The following is a 15407-nucleotide window of genomic DNA, read 5'->3' on the forward strand; positions in this document are numbered from 1 at the left end:
TTTCCCAGAATTCTCTTTCACTTCACAGTTACCTTCTAAACTAGGCAGCAAAACTGTTTTCAAATACTCCATAATACCTGTAGATACCCATTTTGTGGAATATCCGGTTGCGACAATAACTACCACAAAGAAAGCACAACTCCAAAGGAAATACTTGTTATGTTTACAACATGCAACATGCTAATTAAGATCAACTTGGTAGAGACAGTTTTTCTGAAATAATTCATTCACTGAGAAAAACATTCACCTTGTTGAAAGAACTGTCGCATAGGAGCACCTATGGAGATGCTTTATCAAACCAAGGGGAATAAATGAGAGGAGTTTACTCACCCTGGTCTCTCTTGGCTGGTTTAGTTAAATCTCTGAATTTCCTTTCCCATTTTGGAGCCAATTCAATTGGTTTTGCCTATTTTTTATGTCAAGCATCATTCCTCGTGAACTTACCTTTAGTTTGTCTAATTACATTTTCCCCTGCTCCTCGCTAATTTTTTATCATATAATTCTTGCATTTGGTTCGATTCTAGTAATGTTCCCATTTGGCCTTGATTCTTTGTGCACATCTTTGTTTTATCATAACTTCCTTTGAGAGTTGTCCTCTGTATTTAAATCACCCATAACTGCCACTAGTATCCTTTGGTGGAACCCATCTTCATAACTGCAGTATGCATATCTAGATCCATATTCTCTCACTAATAGAGGAGTATAAAATAGATACTTGATTATATATGCCATGTGATATTTGGTGTTTTAATAATGAACAAACGCTTCATATGTTTCTACAATGTGCAGGGTAAGACTGCTCCTCCAGATTACCTCAGTGAGAGTGAGTTGATTTCTCTGATGGAGAAGAATGGAATAGGCACAGATGCTTCAATTTCTGTACATATTAACAACATATGTGAACGTAACTATGTACAGGCATGTTCTTATTACTATCCAACATCCTTACAATCTTTCTGGGCATTTTTCTTTCTTTCTTTTTTTCATAAAAACAAAACAAAAATAAAAATAAAGAAAGAGTAATCTATATAGCAAGATATAGTTGTATTTACGATGTAAAAAATGGTATATGGTACAATGCTATACAAATTTAAGAATAGAAAGAAGAATGATATGGTTTTGTTTCACATGCTTTTCATTGCCTTGATCCTGGATTCGGATATTGCCTTATTCTTCCAAATTGCAGGTGGAAGCTGGCAGGAGGTTGGTTCCAACCACGTTAGGTATCACCTTAATTAGAGGCTATCAGTGTATTGATGCAGATCTCTGTTTACCTGACATTCGTAGTTTTATTGAGCAACAGATAACACTTGTTGCCAAGGGCCAAGCAGACCATTCTCGTGTTGTGCAGCACGTATTACAGCAGTTCATGCAAAAGTATGTCTACTTTGTTAAGCAGGTTTGTGCGCTTTCTGTGGTTTTTTTTTCTGGTGATGTGCTAAATTTCTTTGTTTCAGTTTAGCTTCAAATAAAGATATGAAATTCTCTTTGCATATGGTTTGCATTTTCTAGCTTCAATTGCTCACCTTCAGATTTCAGCTCCTACCGAACGATTGAATATGTAGTAGGCTTTCTTTCCTTTGTTGTAGATTGATAACATGGATGCATTATTTGAAGCACAGTTCTCTCAACTGATTGACTCAGGACGTGCTCTTAGTAAATGTGGTAAATGTCTGAGGTACATGAAATATATTTCAACTCAACCGTCACGTCTATATTGTGGTACATGTGAGGAGGTTTATTATCTTCCACAGAAGGGCACAATCAAGGTAGTGTATCATTTCTGATGAAAATATTTTGAATTTTAATTTATATATAAAATCGGCAATTTTTTGAGTCCAAACTGGTAAGAAGTCAAAGTTTGGCCCATTTACTCAGCACAAGTTGTCATTTTGGATTATCTAGTTCAGTAAACCTCCTTTTACTTGGCACAGTTTGTTATTAGCTCATCTACTTTATTTTTGGCATGCCTAGTCTCATGAAGAGTTTTTTTTTTTTTTTTTAGCTCTTGATTGACTATTTTGAAATACACATAGCTATCCAGTTGGAGGACATAGTTTGTTGACGCTCCTTTCAAGTAATGCACACTATTAACGGAACTGTCTGTCAATTAAGAGCATAATCAAATGTGTCAAATTTAAAAATAAATGGATTAAAATGACAAATTGTGATGAGCATGGGACCAAAATTTAAGATTTTTCCGACCAAGTAGTAACAAGTTCAATCATTTTACAGTTTATTTTATAACATTGTTTGCCTATTTATAACTTACCGAAATGATTGAATATTTGTATTATTTTCTAACATTAATTAATTGAATCTGCAGTTATACAAGGAACTAACATGTCCTTTGGACAACTTTGAGCTATTGCTATTCTCCATGGCTGGGCCAGAAGGAAAGACATTCCCCCTCTGTCCATATTGCTACAACAGCCCTCCTTTCGAAGGCATAGATACACTATTCGGTGCCAGTAAGACAGGTAATTTCGGCAAGTTGGGGAAGGGAGCAGGAATGGCATGCTTTCTCTGCCCACATCCAACATGCCGGCATTCGATGATAGCTCAAGGTGTGTGCGCTTGTCCAGAATGCAGTGGAACACTTGTTCTGGACCCAGCAAGTGCTCCCAAATGGAGACTGTATTGCAATATGTGCAACTGCCTTGTCTTGCTTCCTCAAAGGGCTCATCGGATAGCCACTACTCGGGACAGGTGCCCCGAGTGTGACTCGACCATCATTGAGGTGGACTTCAATAAGAATACAACCCCATTGGCGGACGGGGCAACCTTGCATATTGGCTGCATTCTTTGTGATGATTTGCTTCATTCAATTGTAGAGGTGAAACATGGGAGATCATTTTTCAAACGACGGGGCAGGGGAAGGGGGAGAGGAAGAGGAAGAGGAAGAGGTCGGAGTCTAGGGAAAAATGGGGACCCTAAAATGAGCTTTCGTGATTTCTGAACAAATGCAGCAACTAAAAAAGATTTATATACCTGCATATTTAATTATGTTCAATAGAAAGGTTGGTCTCCTTTTCCTAGCTTAAGCATAGGATATATATATATATATATATATTCTCTTTTATGAAATGTTTTATTACAGCAAAACTTCTATAAATTAATTATGTTGGGACCGTGAAATTTTATTAATTTAGGGAGATATTAATTAATCAATAAATTATTAATTATTAATTTCTCTTTTATGAAATGTTTTATTAATTGTTAAATTAAATTGGTGTGCTTATTCATTCTCGTACAACTAATATTATTCTTTTCTAATAAAATTGCATTATTTAAATATAATTTAAAAAGTATAATTAATTTAGGAAAATACAATTTAAATTTGTGAAGAATTATTTTAAATTGAATATAACATTTTTAAAATTAATGATTTTAAATTATAGAACTAAAATTTAAAAATTCAAATAAGCGTTTTTGATACTTGGCATGTCTAAATCTTTAGTTACCATAAAATAGATTACATATTCCTAATTTGTTAAATACGTCAAAAAGATTTAAAATAAATAAAAAAAATTACAATCACACTATAAAGAAGGAAATTCATATAATATATTTGTTCCATAAAAAATTTTTAGCTCCTAAACTCTCAATAAATCGCATAAAAAACACTGATCTAATGATGATATATGCATTGCAATCTCAGATCTCTATATTCTAATAACAATTTACTTTTTTTTCGACCTGTTTCACTTTCAAATTCACATATTGAATACAAAACAAGTTTAAACAAAAAGCAAGCATTAAAGTGTGATTCTAACTACAGGAATATCAATAACCAATGCCCATAAAAAAAAATGACATGAAAGTTAACTCTACCTCTAGCTAAAAGCAAAAAACAACACAAAATGGTTGAGAAAAATATCATTTAGTAATACAACAAAAATAGGTAAAACAATAAAAAAATCTTTATTTTAGCTTAAAAGGATTAAACATCATGCAAAGCTCGTGTTAAAATATTTTAGAAACATTAACATAAGATTAAACTTTCAAGTGGGTGAAATTAAGTGAAAATGGATAAAAATCAATTATAACTCATTTGAAATACGTTAAAACAATTAATAAATAAAAAGAATATCTTATAAACTTCCACATAAATTTCAAAAGTTTACATCGCATTTTGACATTAATGTCTCCAAATTTCACATGTTCCGGAGTTAAATGGAAGTGGATGAAATTGCATGAAATCCACTGGAACTCGTACACATCTAATACTAAGATGATTAAAAAATAGATAAACATTGACAATGATGTTTTAAAAAGTTTCATGAGTTTTTTTCCAAAAAACGTTACAATGCTTCTACACTAATTTTACCCAATTTCTCATCTTTAGAAATTAATTGAAGTTGATGAAATTAACTGAAACATGATAAAATAAACTAAAACTCATCAAATTAATTGAAACAATAAAGAAACATTAAAAACAATGTTTTAACAAGTTTGGTGTGAGTTTCAAAATGTTACAAAATGCAATTTTGCCTCATGAGCAATTAACGGAAAGTGGATGAACTTTAGTAAAACTGGACAAAATCAATTGAAACTCACATTAGACTGATTGGAACAATAAATAAACATTAAAAACAATGTTTTAACAATCAGTTTCAAAATGTTACAATGTCATTTCACTCAATTTCAAATATTCGGGAACTAACTAAAAGTGGATGAAATCGAGTAAAAGTGGATGGAATTAATTGAAGCTCATACCAAACCATTTAAACAATGAATAAATATTAAAAAACAATGATTAACATGTTTGGTATAAGTTTCAAGTGGATGGAATTTAGTGAAATTGGATGAAAACAATTAAAACTCATACCAAACTAATTGAAACAGTATAAAAATATTAAAAACAACGATTCAATAAGGTTGGTATGAGTTTCAAAACGTTGCAATGAATTTTTACATCTTCTGAAATTAAGTGAAAATGGATGAAATTGTTGAAACTTATATCAAACTGATTTAAAACAATTGAAAAACGTTAAAAAAATGTTTCAACAAGTTTCACATTATTTTAAAAAATAAAACGTTGAAATTTCAAACAAAAATAACACAATTTCAAGTCTAAAATAAGTGAAATGTCTGACATAATTTCATGTGCAGATATCATTGAAGAAATAAGTAGTACATTTTGAAACATAGAAAACTATCATTAGCATATAGAATACCTCCATGCGATATACAAAATCCACTAGTATAAAAATGTCATTAGTAATGTCCTAGTTGTAACGTGTTTTGGTCCACCCCATTACAAAACAAGTAATTGCAACGGTCATTGCGAAAACGCATTACAAAAAGTCTAGCAATTTCAGGTTGATTGGAATATTTCAAATGGGAAAAGCTTAGTGTTCTAGTTCGCCCTGTTATGAAAGCGCGTTGCAAAAATTTGGTTATTTCAAATGTTTAACAATAATAGTTTTATAGCAGGGTTAGTTAACACATGTTACCAATAGCTTAGTCAACGCACATTTTGACCTCGTAGTTGTAACGATTTGTTATCTAGGTCTGTTACAAAATGTAAAATTTATTTCGAAGAAAATGAGTATTTTGAACAATTCAGACCCTCTTAATTTTCCATTTATTATGCGCTTCCACTCATTTGTTAGAATTCCACCATTTTCTCTCATTTCTATAAGGTGTAACTTTCCATTAACTATGGTTAGACGTTCTAGCTTTTGAAAGCTGGAAGGTCTAACCGTAGTTAATGAAAGGTTACGCCTTATATATAATATATATATATATATATATATATATGTTTGTTCATTGATTTCCCACATTATATTTGTGTTTACGAAATATATTTGTTTCTCCAAAATATGTTTTTTTATGAAAAAGATTTAGGTTATGAAAAAAAGGGAAAAAGGAAGCATTTTGAGAACCAATACCCTTATGTACGAATTATCCTTGTAAAAAATTACACTTGTAAGTTCCCATTTTTTTCGAATAGGGCTTTTCATTTCGTTTTTCTCTTTCTAGATTTGTATTCTTTCATTTTATTCCCTTTGATATGTGTTTCATTATTTTTATTTTGCGTTTATAAGTTCTAGCGTTTTTCGTTCAAATGTTTTGAACATTATATGAAAAATTATAGTGTTCTAATAGATGCAATTTTCGAGGAGCATAATTAGAACGTGGGTATTTAGAATGCACGTAGTTTAGTCGTATTTGTTTTCTGTTTTGCTTTGTCTTTTGAGTTGATTTTTTGGTGTCTCATTTGTATGTCTTTTCCGATAATTTTATATTCTTCTTTTTTCTGGTGCAAAAGCTTGATTTGTCGTATGGTGAATGATGAACTTAAGTTGCCTTTAAAACATTAAGATCAAGGAGCCAAGATGACTTGCTAGATTCTATCATTCACTAGATTATCTCCTTTTCCATCAACACAAAATGCATCTTGATGTCCCAATTATAAACTTTCAATCAAAATTAAACCACAATTGATCATATGAACAAACCAGGCTGTTTTGGAGAGCGAAGCCATAATTGATCATGTGAACCAATAAGGCCGGGTTGTAGGCATATGTTTATAATCAACTTGTTGTTTTATATGTTATAATATTGAAGATTAATATAAGTATTTGTTGATTTTGTTTAATTTGATGCATATCTTAATGGTTAATGTTTATATGATGATGTCTTCAAATATGAACTCACTTTCCGGTCACATCTTCTGATCACCTGAACTAATAACAAACAGTCAGGGAGGGGCCGGATTATGGCGTCCCCTCTCCAATATTTAAGTTAGTGGAGTACTTGAGAGTACAGAATAACTTGAAAGTAACGCGAAAGTGATTGTAAATAATGAATGGTTGTGACTTCCCTGGGGTTTAGATCCCTATAATATTTATAGGTAATTATGTACATGTACAACTTATACGCTTCACACGTGTTCACTTCCAATTGGCTTCAGATTCTTTCTTCTTAAATCATTTCACATTTCATGGTCTGACATGGGAACTAGGAGCGTATCTTTAGGATCTGGGACAATCATTGGTCCACGTGTCCTCTCAGACAGCTTCTTAAAGAAGATTCCATATAGATGAGCTTTCGTAAGCTTCTTTGATATGGGCTGTTTAGATTAGGCCTATACGTTAGATATGGTTGGGCCTTTGCCCGAGCCCACTTATTTTGTGCTATATCAGATGTCCCCCCCTTTGAACTTTCAAAAAGCTCCTTTAGGGCTCACTTTTCTAATGAAATGACATTATTGATGAGCAAACATGTCTGATAGAGTGACGTAACCTCAGCACATCCCGCGAGCCTCCTCTCTAACATCCCATCATTGCTATTTTTATACCGTTTTGATTCTTCTAAAGGTAAAAATAATGATAATCGAAACTCTTCGTTATATCCCCTTAATTATAAATTGAAAAAGAAGACTTTTCTGGGCTCCTCCATCTTCTTGCTTCTGCATTCACCATCTCTAATCTGTAAGTTTTCTACTTCTCTCTTTTTAGTTCTTTCTTTAAATGGTTCTTAAAGCTAAAAAAGCCACTTCAAAAAAGATTCGGCTTTCTGCCATGACTCAATCTTCTTCGCTTTCACCCCCTTGAAAAAGTTGTAAAGATTCATAAAGTGAATCTAAGAGTCCCCACTCGACCATCCACCATGACTGCTGAGCGTCTTAGAATAATTAAAGAGCAACATGCTTGGCTATGAAGAATGACCATTTCCCTTCCCCGAGAAGATGAACGAGCTAACCTTCTCCCTTCACCAAAATTGGATATGTTTACTCAATATTTGGATTGGGAAATGAGATTTCCCTTGCCAAATAGTGTGGTTGCGGTATTTAATGAATTCACTGTATGCCCTTGCCAAATTTCTCCAAATTCTTGGCTCAAGCTTCTTAGTTTCAATGAAGCCTGTGAGGATTTGAGTGTTAATCTAACCGGTCCTTTATTTTGGTGCTATTAGTGTCCTATAAAAACAGACGAGTATATGGTTTATTGGACAAGTCATATGAAGGATTTCAAACCGAAATGGTTCTGGATATAACCGAATTGAGTTGATCTGAATAACCCTTATGTTTGGGGCTTTCCCTTCGCCACCAGATGGAACGAAACTCCCACTTTTTCATCCTCTTGGAAACCACTTGATGAAAATGGAAATCAAAATTCAAACTTGGGATCTCACAACACTCAATTAAAGCTTCCCGATGGACCCGTTACCCGAGCAAGAGCCAAGCAGTTCGAAGAGGAGCTTCAATCATATATGGTCGAAGTGATGGACGCCGCAGATAAAAGCAGAGTTTCTGAAATTAGTGTTTCATTAATCATCTTATCTCTTTCAAGTTGCACGGAATGTGAATACGGAGGTCAATTGGAGCATTCGGCATCACAGGAGGATGTTTAAGATTGATTGGCTTGATTCTCAAGGATTTAATAACAATTTCAGAAATTTTCCTAAGCCGTGGGCACGGCTTAGCAGACTTTGTCTTCTGCCTAAATTATCAACAAATGGAATTCATGACCTTTCCTTAGCCGTGGGCACGGCTTAGAAGACTTTGTCTTTTGCCTAATTGTCAACAAATGGTAGTGGAATTCATGTCAATTCGTGAAAACCTGATATTCCTACTTCAACCATATCAAGTACTCCTTATGCCATTAAACAACAATTAGTTTTATTTTATTAGCTTTTAATTTTAATTAGGTAAATTACCCATTTGCCATTAACTTACTCTTTCATTCTTTATTTTGTTGTAAGGACTATTACGTCCATAGCTAATTAGATTTAGGTTAGGTATTTAAGCTTTGTTTCCAGGTTGTACGGCAGCCAACGATTTTGATTGAAAATAAAATTCAGAATTTCTTCTCTTGAGATTCAAGTGAGGGTTTCTCTTGTGTTCTTTGGGGCACTACGACTGAACAATTTGGAATCGAATCCTCGTTAGTTGAAGAATTGGGTCTTTGCAACTCTGTTTTGTAGGGGTTTTCTTCTGTCTCAATTTATCATTCGGATTTAATTCTTGGTTGTTGAAGATTCAGATTGGGTCTTTGCAACGTAGTTTTACAAAGGTTATTTTCTATCCGAGCCTGATTTGTTAGCTTTGTTGGGTATCAAATCTAATTGTTGGGTTTTCGAGGCACCGTTCCTCGTGGGTTTGCATTAGTTTGGTATCAAATCTAAACACGGTTTGTATGAATGACTCGTTATGCCTTTTGCTCTAACTAATGCAGCATCAACTTTTATGCGCTTAATGAATCATGCGTTGCGTGCATTTATAGGCAAGTTTATGGTAGTTTACTTTGATGACATATTGGTGTATAGTAAGTCATTAGAAGAGCATATAGGTCATTTGAAAAGTGTCTTTGATGTGCTTAGAAAGGAAAAATTGTATGTTAACATGTCTAAGTGTCCTTTTTGCACGGATCGAATTATTTTTCTTGGTTATATTGTGACTACTAAGGGAATTGAAGTAGATGAGGAAAAGGTAAGGGCAATTCGTGATTGGCATGCACCTAGTAATGTGTCTGAGGTCCAAAGCTTTCATGGCTTAGCATCATTTTACAGACGATTCGCGATGGACTTTAGCACTTTAGCTATTCCCCTCACAGAGGTGATTAAAAAAACAGCTGGATTTTCATGGGGGTAGCACAGAAGAATGCTTTTAATATTCTGAAAGATAAATTATGTTATGCTCCTATCCTTGCATTACTTAACTTTGAGAAAGTGTTTGAGATTGAATGTGATGCCTTCGGTATAGGTATTGGTGCTGTTTTGATGCAAGATAAATGACCGATTGCTTTCTTTAGTGAAAAGCTGAGTGGGGCTGCACTTAATTACCCCACATATGACAAAGAGCTATACACTCTACTGCAGGCATAGGAGACATGGCAACACTACCTCTGGCCCAAAGAGTTTTGTCATTCATTCTGACCATGAGTCCCTGAAACATCTCAAGGGACAAGGGAAATTAAACAGGCGGAATGCCCGGTGGATGGAATTCAGTGAGACTTTTCCTTATACCATCTAGTACAAGCAAGGTAAGGAAAATGTGGTGGCCGATGCACTATCGCGCAGGTATGTTCTCTTAACTTCATTAACTACTAAACTCTTGGGATTTGAACATCTTAAAGAGTTGTATCATGGTGATGTTGATTTTGGTGACATTTACTCTTTGTGTGGTAAGTCTGTTGTGGACAAGTTCTATATACTTGATGAATTTTTTATTCGTGAAAATAGGCTTTGTGTCCCACAATGTTCATATAGAGAATTACTTGTTAGGGAAGCTCACAGTGGTGGTTTAATGGGGCATTTTGGGGTAGAAAAACTTTAGATATTCTGCATGAACATTTCTTTTGGCCAAAAATGCGCAGGGATGTCAATAGGTTTTGTTCTAGGTGCATCACTTGTAAAAAGGCCAAGTCTAAGGTTTTGTCTCAAGGTCTTTACACACCATTACCTATACCTACGAAACCCTGGGTAGATATTTCCATGGATTTTATTGTAGGGTTACCTAGGACAAAGAAAGGCCAGGATTCTATCTTTGTTGTAGTCGATAGGTTTAGTAAGATGGCACATTTCATTCCATGTCATAAAATCGATGATGCTACTAATGTTACCGATCTTTTCTTTCATGAGGTTGTTAAGTTACATGTAGTCCCTAAGACTATAGTATCTGACCGAGATGCCAAGTTTTTGAGTCATTTTTGGCGTGTTTTATGGAGTCGACTGGGTACTAAGCTTTTATACTCTACTGTTGTCATCCCTAAACGGATGGACAGATTGAGGTCGTTAACCGAACCCTTGGTCAAATTTTGCGCACGTTAGTCGGTAAAAATCTTAAGAGTTGGGAAGAGTGTTTGCCTATGGTTGAATTTGCATATAATCATAGCATTCATTCATCTACTTTGTTTTCGCCATTTGAGATTGTTTACGGACTTAACCCTCTTACTCCTATGGATTTGTTACCTTTACCTGTGGATGCGAGGTCTAGTATATATGGTGTTAAAAAGGCAGAGTTAGTGAAATCCATTCATGAGAAGGTTCGCAAGCACATTGACGAGAAGAAACGACGGGTTGCTTCAAAAGTGAATCGACATCATAAACGAGTTGTGGTTGCTCCCGGTGATTTAGTGTGGTGCATTTTTGAAAGGAGAGATTTCCCGGACTCCATAAAAATAAGCTACAACCTCGAGGAGATGGACCATTTCGAGTTTTGGAGCGTGTGAATGATAATGCCTACAAAATTGACCTATCTGGTGATTATAATGTTTCTACTACTTTTAATGTTTCTGATCTATCCTTATATGATGTAGATTCTGATTCGAGGTCGAATCCTCGTGAGGAGGGAGGGAATGACGAAAATGGAAATCAAAATTCAAACTTGGGATCTCACAACACTCAATTAAAGCTTCCCGATGGACTCGTTACCCGAGCAAGAGCCAAACAGTTCGAAGAGGAGCTTCAATCATATATGGTCGAAGCGATGAACGTCGCAGATAAAAGCGGAGTTTCTAAAATTAGTGTTCCATTAATCGTCTCATCTCTTTCAAGTTGCACGGAATGTGAATACGGAGGTCAATTGGAGCATTCGGCATCACAGGTGGATGTTTAAGATTGATTGGCTTGATTTTCAAGGATTTAATAACGATTTCAGAAATTTTCCTAAGCCGTGGGCACGGCTTAGCAGACTTTGTCTTCTGCCTAAATTATCAACAAATGGAATTTATGACCTTTCCTTAGCTGTGGGCACGGCTTAGCAGACTTTGTCTTTTGCCTAATTGTCAAAAATGGTAGTGGAATTCATGTCAATTCCGTGGAAACCTGATATATTCCTACTTCAACCATATCAAGTACTCCTTATGCCATTAAACAACAATTAGTTTTATTTTATTAGCTTTTAATTTTAATTTTTATTAAGTAAATTACCCATTTGCCATTAACTTACTCTTTCATTCTTATTTTGTTGTAAGGACTATTACGTCCATAGCTAATTAGATTTAGGTTAGGTATTTAAGCTTTGTTTTCCAGGTTGTACGGTAGCCAATGATTTTGATTGAAAATAAAATTCAGAATTTCTTCTCTTAAGATTTAAGTGAGGGTTTCTCTTGTGTTCTTTGGGGCACTACGACTGAATAATTCAGAATCGAATCCTCGTTAGTTAGACTAAGAATTGGGTCTTTGCAACTCCGTTTTGCAGGGGTTTTCTTCTGTCTCAATTTATAATTCGGATTTAATTCTTGGTTGTTAAAGATTGGGATTGGGTATTTGCAACTTAGTTTTACAAAGGTTATTTTCTATCCGACCCTGATTCGTTAGCTTTCTTGGGGATCAAATCTAGTTGTTGGATTTTCGAGGCACCATTCCTCGTGGGTTCGCATAACCACTTTAATCCTTCGACCTTGAAGAAGAGAAAGGAGCCGAAAGAATCGAAGCTTACAAACTTCAATGGGAATATCATGATATGATAGACCTTATACGGACCAACGGATATTCTTATTTCTTTAGCAAGAAAAAATGAATTGTTTATCCTGGATCTAAGAGATCCAAGGCAGCAGAAGGTGACTATTGTTGAAACACAATTTCCATAAGTTTTTTATTATGACAAAAATAATTACTAAGGAAATTATTTAATCTCAAATTGTTGAAACACAATTTCCATAAGTTTTTGATTATGACAAAAATAATTACTAAGGAAATTATTTAATCTCAAAGTTAAATTAAGTTCTATTTATGCTAATGAGTTTGTTGAGTGTTGATTATAACTTAAGCATTAAATCAAAGACAAAGCAAAAAGGCCTTAGAAATATTAAAGGCCCAAGCCTTAATTCTGGCCAAGAATCCGGAAGCCCGACTGGAAGCCAAAATCGGAACAAAAAAGGCATTGACATTGCATCAAATCACGTCGTTCCCAAATTGGCAAAAAAGACATATGACAAAAGCCATTCCCCCCAACATCTCTCTTTATTATCCAAAAATGGAAAGAATGCAGACTGCAAGCCTACAACACCAAAGTTAGAAGAATGTGTGGCTCAAGAAACAGAAGCCTGACTTTGTCAACAGTAACCTTTTGGATGACAAGCACAGAAGTCAAGACCAAGCTCGAATTAGAAACAGATCTTTCCCAAAGCTTCTACTATAAAAGCCAAGACCAAGCTCATTTCACAACCGATCATCAACGCTGAAAAGAGATAAAAACCTTCAAGTGAAAAGCTAGAGAAATATTGTAATACACATTCATTTTCATACTTATATAAATCAAATAGAGAGATACTACATCAATTGTGTTCTACATTAGAACCAATTTTCTATTTATAAATCATAAGCTAGAGTGAAGCCATAATTGATCATGTGAACTAATAAGGCCGATTATAAGCAAATAACTAGAGAGATAGATTGCTGAGTGTGAGTGTAAATAAATGTACTTTACAGAAGCTCTATCTATTTTACAAAGGTATGATTGGCTCCCTACTTTATCTCATTGCTAGTAGACCAGACATTCAATTCTTGGTTTGCTATTATGCTAGATATCAATCTAACCCTAAGGAATCACACTACATAGTTGTGAGCTGCCGCGGAACCCGGATTACCCTAATCTCTAGGGGAATTGCCCATAAATTTAGGGGCAACAAAATGGTATTTATGACGGGAATGTGGCTTGTAGCGTGGTGAAATGAATGAGATGGCTAGGCTCGAAGGGGCGAATGACGGAGAATGTGTTTAAGTTGGGTTAATATTTTGAGTTCGAAATGTCAGGGTAAAACAAAGAATGCCTTAATCATGTCGTGTTTTGAGCTAGACGCATGAGGTTTTGGCTGGTATTTGATGCAAATTCTGAGAAAAAAACAATGTATTAATGAATTCTTTTAAATTAGGCTAAAAAACTCATTTTGAAAATGGTAATGTGTGCCAATTAACTCAATTTTATTGCTCAAATGTAAATGTCGATTTGTTAAATACTAGGTGTAATGAAAAAAATATTTACGTATTCAAAATAGTCCAAAATTCGTTTACAAAATTTAAGATTTTCAAATAAAATTTCATCCCATCAAAGTTTAACATTTATTCTAGACAAAATTTTGTTTGATTTTCTTGTTTGATAAAAGCAAAACTTTAGAGTGGGGTTTTTTTATTTAAAATTACTCAACAAAAACATTTACTTAAAAGCTAAAAAAATGAAAATAAAAGTGCAAAATAACACATAATTAAATTCAACATACGTCACATGACTGAAGTAAACAATCTACTGAAAAAATAAAGATAAAGTACTATCATTTACTTACATCCCCCACTAGTGTAACATTTAGTTCCGAAATGCGAAAAATGACACTATTAAAGGAAAAAGTAAAGGAATTTTTTTTATTTGAGTTTTTTTTTTTGTTATTTTGATATTTAATTTCTTTTATTTTATTTTTGGTGTTTATATAAAAATAAAAATAGGAAATTGAAATGAGGAAAAAGTTAGAAATATCGGGTTGCCTATCGACAACCGCTTAATTGAAAGTCGTTTAGCTCGACTTATACTTCCCTTTTTATGTGAACGCATGAAGTCGTATGAGGAATCCAAATTCTTTGATAAAAATCCTGTAAATGCATATTGGATTATCAGAATTAAGATAACTTAATAAAATCCACGACATAAATTTAAAAAAAAATATGTACGAGTTTCGATTTCTCCCTTTTTGACTCGTGTGGCAAGTTATATAACACATAAAATTCTTGAGTTGGGGTTAACTCGAACTCCTCTATCGTAGATTTTTTTACCAAAATTTTCAACTCTTCACTTTTGGTCGGACGATTACTATTCCCCACTAATATCGGCTTCAAAGATTTATTGCGAATACAGTCATGTTGAGGCTCATCTAAGATAAATACTTCAATCTGGTCATCTGAATCAAACTCTCTAATTGATTTATCTGCAGTCAAATCAATTAGTAGATCTCGTTTAATGCAAATATCTCTTATTAAAGTATAGGAACTATCATATTGAATTTCTTTTGAAGAAATAAAATCAATCATTAGTTCCTCAATAGTCTTTTCCTCATTGCCGATATGTTGTGGTGAATTTGGACCATCATATTGATATTTGAACCATGAATTTGCAGGTTCATCCTCACAATTTGAGTAGAAAGAGCTGAAAACTTTTTCTATCGACGAATGTATTCCCTATAAAAAATCATTCATTGCCATCTCCTTACAAAAGAATCATTAAAGAAAACAATGGTGAAGAAAAAAATCAAAATATTTACAAAAACATTTAAATTAATAGAAGTTCGACTAGATTAATATTACAACTCAACCATCACCGACAACGACGCCAAAAACTTGATGCGCGTTTTACGTATACGTGCTTGTGAAGGCAAGTGTACCTTAATCGTGTATCAAGTAATAAAATGAAAGTAGAGTATCGTTCCCACGAGGATGGTGATTATAAGTACTAATCTTTTTGCTCA

General features: G+C 34.0%; 1 protein-coding gene across 3 annotated transcripts in view; it reads left to right on the forward strand.

Moving 5' to 3' along the window:
* Positions 1-3205, forward strand: part of LOC136218527 (DNA topoisomerase 3-beta) — a 57037-nt gene extending 53832 nt beyond the window's left edge. For all 3 annotated transcript variants that reach the window (XM_066005449.1, XM_066005451.1, XM_066005450.1), the window contains 4 exons: positions 790-918; positions 1187-1399; positions 1590-1769; positions 2327-3205. In XM_066005449.1, coding sequence (XP_065861521.1) covers positions 790-918; positions 1187-1399; positions 1590-1769; positions 2327-2959 — 1155 coding nt within the window. In that variant the 3' untranslated portion in view covers positions 2960-3205. The remainder of the gene's footprint in view (positions 1-789; positions 919-1186; positions 1400-1589; positions 1770-2326) is intronic.
* The last annotated feature ends 12202 nt before the right edge of the window (positions 3206-15407 follow it).

This window comes from Euphorbia lathyris, chromosome 2, assembly GCF_963576675.1.
Source record: "Euphorbia lathyris chromosome 2, ddEupLath1.1, whole genome shotgun sequence".
NCBI lineage: Eukaryota > Viridiplantae > Streptophyta > Magnoliopsida > Malpighiales > Euphorbiaceae > Euphorbia > Euphorbia lathyris.